Source organism: Conger conger, chromosome 5, assembly GCF_963514075.1.
Source record: "Conger conger chromosome 5, fConCon1.1, whole genome shotgun sequence".
Classification (NCBI taxonomy): Eukaryota; Metazoa; Chordata; class Actinopteri; order Anguilliformes; family Congridae; genus Conger; species Conger conger.
Genome location: NC_083764.1, coordinates 68230255 through 68237212, shown reverse-complemented (window position 1 = coordinate 68237212; position 6958 = coordinate 68230255). Strand labels below are relative to the sequence as shown.

The 6958-nt window shown below is 49.1% G+C and overlaps 1 protein-coding gene across 1 annotated transcript in view; it reads left to right on the top strand.

Annotated features, from left to right (window-relative positions):
• Nucleotides 1–1215: 1215 nt before the first annotated feature.
• The window catches only part of LOC133129019 (unconventional myosin-IXb-like), a gene marked incomplete at its 5' end in the record, with an annotated part of 59057 nt that continues 53314 nt past the window's right edge, over nucleotides 1216–6958 (top strand). The window contains 3 exons of the mRNA XM_061242823.1: nucleotides 1216–1776; nucleotides 5748–5842; nucleotides 6827–6889. Coding sequence (XP_061098807.1) covers nucleotides 1216–1776; nucleotides 5748–5842; nucleotides 6827–6889 — 719 coding nt within the window. The remainder of the gene's footprint in view (nucleotides 1777–5747; nucleotides 5843–6826; nucleotides 6890–6958) is intronic.

The window sequence follows — 6958 nt, the reverse complement described above, 5'->3', positions numbered from 1 at the left end:
GAAGAATTCAGTTGTGTGTTCTCTGTATTCTGTAGCAGTAAAATAGGCTCTGTTTAACAGTGCACCAGCTGCAGCATATTTCCTGAACCTGGAATATCAACCAAGAACTTCTTTCTCATTATCACTGACCTAGTGTAACAGGAACTCTTTTCTCATTATCACTGATCTGGTGAAACAGGAACCATCCCAGTAGACACATTTTTCAAATGATCATCTTTGTGAAAATAATGAACAAATATTAATTCAAGCACCCCCCCTCTGCTTCTTTGCATAAAAAGAAGAAACGCAAACAGGGCTAAATTATGCCATCCAACATTATTTTATTATCAATATTTCGAAGTGTTTCACAAATTATTAAAATAATTATTTGTATAGATATTTTAGAATAACATCATTGCCTCACAACAACAACGTCGAGGGCTCGAGTCCCAAATGGGGACGTTCTGTGAGGAGTTTGCATCTCCATAACCCAACATCACTGAGTTTGACTTCTGACCCGGGACGTTCTGTGAGGAGTCTGCATCTTAATCCCTGTATTAATCTTATCCCTCTCCCAGTCTCCCTCCTTCTCCTAAATGATTCACTTCACTTGTGGGTGATACATTTTGGGAGGAGTTGAGGAGGGAGGTCCAGACCATGGGCATACAATCCTGACATTGTTTCATGTCTGACTTGATGTGTGGTATTATAATTATTTACATTACTTCGTATAGCCATGGGGTGGAGGTGTAGAGGATACACCTCTCTGTGATAATGTATGTCCGGCCCCTTTACAGTCTCTGTGTTTTAAGGGAAGAGAAAGTGACTGTGGGATTGTGGCCAATAGGAGATGAAAGAAGTGGTTATTTTTACAGAAAGGAATTTTTAGTACTTATGGTTGTATATGAACAATGGTGAGTGTGTGAATATTAGCCTACAAATGCTGTTTTAAGCCATGTGTCACTAACCCAGGGCATCCCATAATGCCTCTCTGTATCCCAGGTGCCCGATGGTGACCCCGGAGACTAAGGGTTGTCTGCGAGGGCCAGAATGAATGTGACCAATGGCGACGCAGCATGTGAGGACGGTGAGGCCTGTGGGCGGGGCTACATCCTGTCCGTCTACCCCAGGCCACTGCGGGTGGCAGCGGAATGCTGCACGCTAGAGGTTCCGCGGGACGCCACGGCAACCAGCGTGGTGCGGGACGCCATGGCGAAGCTGGGGGTGGGCGGGGCTGCAGGGCGGTTCCAGCTGGTGGAAGTGAGGGGGGGGAGCGTGGGGGGGCAGGTCCTGGGGGGGGGTGACTGCCCCGTGGAGAGGGTCCTGCTGTGGCCCCCCCACAGCCCAGGATACTTCCACCTGCAGGAGCGCTGCCATGGCAACCCCGTGGAGCAGGGCGTGGCTGACCTTTGCGACCTGCCCGTCCTGAGTGAGGCCGGAATCCTGGAGAACCTGCGGACGCGTTTCTATGCCAACCAGATCTACACCTACGCCGGCCCCGTCCTGGTCGCCATGAACCCCTTCCGCTTCCTGCCACTGTACAACCCCAAACACGTGAAGCTGTACGACGGGCACGCCGCAGGGCAGCTGGGGCCACACGTGTTCGCCCTGGCCGACCGCGCCTTCTCCGGCCTGCTGCAGCAGCGATGCAGCCAGTGCCTGGTGCTCTCCGGGCCCAGCGGAGCGGGGAAGACGCAGAGCGCCGACTTCCTGCTGCATTGCCTCACTGCGCTGAGCCGAAAGGGCCACGCCAGCGGGGTGGAGCGCACCATGCTGGGGGCGGGGCCTGTGCTGGAGGTAAGGACCTCAACATTACCTGCTACACATAATCGCTTGAATAAGTAGGTGTAATAAAGTAAAAATGTTTGTAATAATGTGCTCAGTGAGTGTACAGTCACGTGCAAATCATAACCAAGCCTGTGTTGGGCTGGGGACTGTAGCCTGTGTTGAAGGTGAGCTGTTAGTTGTTGTGCAGTCAGGGTGTTGGGTTGTGAGTTGTTATGCAGTCAGGGTGTTGGGCTGGGGACTGTAGCCTGTGTTGAAGGTTGTTGTGCAGTCAGGGTGAGGAGACAGCAGGTTCTACCAGTTTCCCAAGATTTTCCCTGTGGCGCTTTTACCTGATTGGCCCATATCAGCCAGCCCCCCCCATGTTTTGGGTGAGGTATGTGGGAGGCAGCAATGCTTTAATGCTTTATCAGGGTTGACCTGCCTCTGGCAGCTGTTTCTTTCTGAATGCTTCAAGGCTGGCTGTGTGGGGAGGGGCTTTGGTAGGGGGGAGGGGGGTGCAGAAAAGTTATTACTTTCCTCCTTTTTCACTCTGGTAGCGTGCTGTAACCTGAGTTGCTCTAAACCACTGAGTTACCGTCTCTCCCCCAGCGAGCTGTGTGTTACCATCTCTCCCACAGAGACCTGTGTTTTACCATCTCTTCCACAGAGAGCTGTGTGTTACCATCTCTCCCACAGAGAGCTGTGTGTTACCATCTCTCCCCCAGAGACCTGTGTGTTACCATCTCTCCCACAGAGAGCTGTGTGTTACCATCTCTCCCCCAGAGACCTGTGTTTTACCATCTCTCCCCCAGAGACCTGTGTGTTACCATCTCTCCCACAGAGAGCTGTGTGTTACCATCTCTCCCCCAGAGACCTGTGTGTTACCATCTCTCCCACAGAGAGCTGTGTGTTACCATCTCTCCCACAGAGAGCTGTGTTTTACCATCTCTCCCACAGAGACATGTTTTAGTCCCCCCCCACCCCCCCCCCCCCATCTCAAATTTTAGCTGGCAGAGATATCCTTGGCTGTGGAGTCCTCCCTCCCACAATCATTTAGTTTATTTCGTTCTGATAGCAAGTCATTCAATTTGAAAACCTAAGTGAATTTGGGAGAATATTGGTTTCTGATTGAGAGGTATGTGGGGAAAGAAAGTAGGAAGTGGGCCTCTGTCTCCCCTGTGCCAGGCTGCAGTGGGCCTCTGTCTCCCCTGTGCCAGGCTGCAGTGGGCCTCTGTCTCCCCTGTGCCAGGCTGCAGTGGGCCTCTGTCTCCCCTGTGCCAGGTTGCAGTGGGCCTCTGTCTCCCCTGTGCCAGGTTGCAGTGAGCATACAGTGTTGTCTCCCTCTGTGCCAGGTTGCAGTGAGCATACAGTGTTGTCTCCCTCTGTGCCAGGTTGCAGTGAGCACACAGTGTTGTCTCCCTCTGTGCCAGGTTGCAGTGAGCATACAGTGTTGTCTCCCTCTGTGCCAGGTTGCAGTGAGCACACAGTGTTGTCTCCCTCTGTGCCAGGTTGCAGTGAGCATACAGTGTTGTCTCCCTCTGTGCCAGGTTGCAGTGAGCATACAGTGTTGTCTCCCTCTGTGCCAGGTTTCAGTGAGCATACAGTGTTGTCTCCCTCTGTGCCAGGTTGCAGTGAGCACACAGTGTTGTCTCCCTTTGTGCCAGGTTGCAGTGAGCATACAGTGTTGTCTCCCTCTGTGCCAGGTTGCAGTGAGCATACAGTGTTGTCTCCCTCTGTGCCAGGTTTCAGTGAGCATACAGTGTTGTCTCCCTCTGTGCCAGGTTGCAGTGAGCATACAGTGTTGTCTCCCTCTGTGCCAGGTTGCAGTGAGCATACAGTGTTGTCTCCCTCTGTGCCAGGTTGCAGTGAGCATACAGTGTTGTCTCCCTCTGTGCCAGGTTGCAGTGAGCACACAGTGTTGTCTCCCTCTGTGCCAGGTTGCAGTGAGCACACAGTGTTGTCTCCCTCTGTGCCAGGTTGCAGTGAGCATACAGTGTTGTCTCCCTCTGTGCCAGGTTGCAGTGAGCATACAGTGTTGTCTCCCTCTGTGCCAGGTTTCAGTGAGCATACAGTGTTGTCTCCCTCTGTGCCAGGTTGCAGTGAGCATACAGTGTTGTCTCCCTTTGTGCCAGGTTGCAGTGAGCATACAGTGTTGTCTCCCTCTGTGCCAGGTTTCAGTGAGCATACAGTGTTGTCTCCCTTTGTGCCAGGTTGCAGTGAGCATACAGTGTTGTCTCCCTCTGTGCCAGGTTGCAGTGAGCATACAGTGTTGTCTCCCTCTGTGCCAGGTTGCAGTGAGCATACAGTGTTGTCTCCCTCTGTGCCAGGTTGCAGTGAGCATACAGTGTTGTCTCCCTCTGTGCCAGGTTGCAGTGAGCATACAGTGTTGTCTCCCTCTGTGCCAGGTTGCAGTGAGCATACAGTGTTGTCTCCCTCTGTGCCAGGTTGCAGTGAGCATACAGTGTTGTCTCCCCTGTGCCAGGTTGCAGTGAGCATACAGTGTTGTCTCCCTCTGTGCCAGGTTGCAGTGAGCATACAGTGTTGTCTCCCTCTGTGCCAGGTTGCAGTGAGCACACAGTGTTGTCTCCCTCTGTGCCAGGTTGCAGTGAGCATACAGTGTTGTCTCCCTCTGTGCCAGGTTGCAGTGAGCATACAGTGTTGTCTCCCTCTGTGCCAGGTTGCAGTGAGCATACAGTGTTGTCTCCCTCTGTGCCAGGTTGCAGTGAGCATACAGTGTTGTCTCCCTCTGTGCCAGGTTGCAGTGAGCATACAGCCTTTTTTTCTTTTGGCAGGCAGGTCTTTTTGTGGTGGCTGGTGGTGTGCTACACTTCACAAACCAGCCTTCACTAAACTCCTAAAATAAAGCAACTTAATTGAATTTTAAACCCCAAATCTATTTTGTATGAAGAAACAACCTGTCACTCATCACAAACTTTGTCATGAAATTTCAAGTTTATCATTTAAAAAATAAAATTTAAGGCGTTTTCTCTGCTGTTAAACATAGTGGTAATTTTTTACCTTTAAAACAACACGAGGGTTAAAGAATACTCCGTCATGCCAAATTGAATCAAATGCTTTGTTTAAATTAACAAAACATGTTTGTTTGGTGGACATGCTTTTTTATGAGCGTGTGTAGGGTGTAAATATGGTCAGAGGTGCGATGGTTTGGTAAAAAGCCAATCTGACTCTTACTCAAAACATCGTAGTCCTTAAGGAAGTTCAGTATCCGGGCATTAATAATACTGAAGAAAACCTTCCCCAGATTACTGTTCACACAGATGCCTTCATAATTGTTAGGGTCGAATTTGTGTCCACTTTTAAATATAGGGTTGATCAAGCCTTTGTTCCAGATTGCTGAGAAACACCCAGTATTGAGCATTAGGATGCCCTCGCGTAGTTCTGGGTTTTAACATCTCAGTGTAGATGCCATGAGGTCCACAGGCTGGCCTTCAGGGCCCATAGTTTCAGCTCCTGCAGAGTAATTAAGGTGTCCACAGGGTTCTGATTGTCTTTAATTGTTTTTTATTAAAGTCTTTTATTTTTTTATGAATTGTGGTCTGATTAGAATCCCCGCTGCTTCCTAGCCATAACACAATCATTGTCAAACCATTTTTGATTCTTATTTTTTTTAAATATTGTTTTCATGTTAGCCAGTTTTAGGTTTGATTTTATTGCCAATTTAACAAATATATTATTTTATGTTTAGTTGCTAGGTTTAGGCCCTCATTGCTGCTTCGGTACTGTGATTCAGCCTAGCCTGTTTCTGCGATGCTCAGCACTGCCTGGTATTCTGCAGTGCTGGTCTGGTATTCTGCAGTGCTGGTCTAGGCCCAACTGTACGCTTATTTAAAGCCTGTTCTGTTTTCAGGTGTAGAGTTTACCTGCCTGTGAGGGGGGTGTTTATGGCATGACAATAAATGCATTAATATTTTGTGAATATATATAATTTATGAGTATATTGTGGGTCCATGTCTGTTATGTAATGTGTGTCCCTCTCTCAGGCATTTGGCCATGCTAAGACGGCTCAGAATAATAACTCCAGCCGCTTTGGTAAACTGATCCAGGCTCATTACCTGCACACTGGAGTTGTACGAGGGTGAGTGAGTGAGTGAGTGAGTGAGTGAGTGAGTGAGTGAGTGAGTGAGTGAGTGAGTGAGTGAGTGAGTGAGTGAGTGAGTGAGTGAGTGAGTGAGTGAGTGAGTGAGTGAGTGAGTGAGTGAGTGAGTGAGTGAGAGGGAGTGTGAGTGGGTATAGTGTGTGTGAGTGGGTGTAGTGTGTGTATAGTGTGTGTGAGTGGGTGTAGTGTGTGTATAGTGGGTGTGAGTGTGTGTAGTGTTTGTATAGTGTGGGTGTAGTGTGTGTATAGTGTGTGTAGTGTTTGTATAGTGTGGGTGTAGTGTGTGTATAGTGTGTGTGAGTGGGTGTAGTGTGTGTATAGTGTTTGTGAGTGGGTGTAGTGTGTGTATAGTGGGTGTGAGTGGGTGTAGTGTGTGTATAGCGTTTGTGAGTGGGTGTAGTGTGTGTATAGTGTGTGTGAGTGGGTGTGAGTGGGTGTAGTGTGTGTATAGTGTGTGTGAGTGGGTGTAGTGTGTGTATAGTGTGTGTGAGTGGGTGTAGTGTGTGTATAGTGTGTGTGAGTGGGTTTAGTGTTTGTATAGTGTGGGTGTAGTGTGTGTATAGTGTGTGTGAGTGGGTGTGAGTGGGTGTAGTGTGTGTGAGTGGGTGTAGTGTGTGTATAGTGTGTGTGAGTGGGTTTAGTGTTTGTATAGTGTGGGTGTAGTGTGTGTATAGTGTGTTTGAGTGGGTGTGAGTGGGTGTAGTGTGTGTGAGTGGGTGTAGTGTGTGTATAGTGTATGTGAGTGGGTGTATTGTTTGTATAGTGTGGGTGTAGTGTGTATAGTGTGTGTGAGTGGGCGTAGTGTGTGTATAGTGTGTGTGAGTGGGTGTAGTGTGTGTATAGTGTGTGTGAGTGGGTGTAGTGTGTGTATAGTGTGTGTGAGTGGGTGTAGTGTGTGTATAGTGTTTGTGAGTGTGTGTGAGTGTATGTAGTGTCTTATCCATTGGGTATGTTCTATCTCAGGGCACTGCTCCACAGGTTCCTACTGGAGAAGAGTCGCGTCGTCTCCAGAGATCCCAGTGAAAGGTAAGGGCTGCGTGTGTGAGTGTGAGTGTGAGTGTGTGTGTGTATATGAGTGTTTGTTTGTGTGCGTGT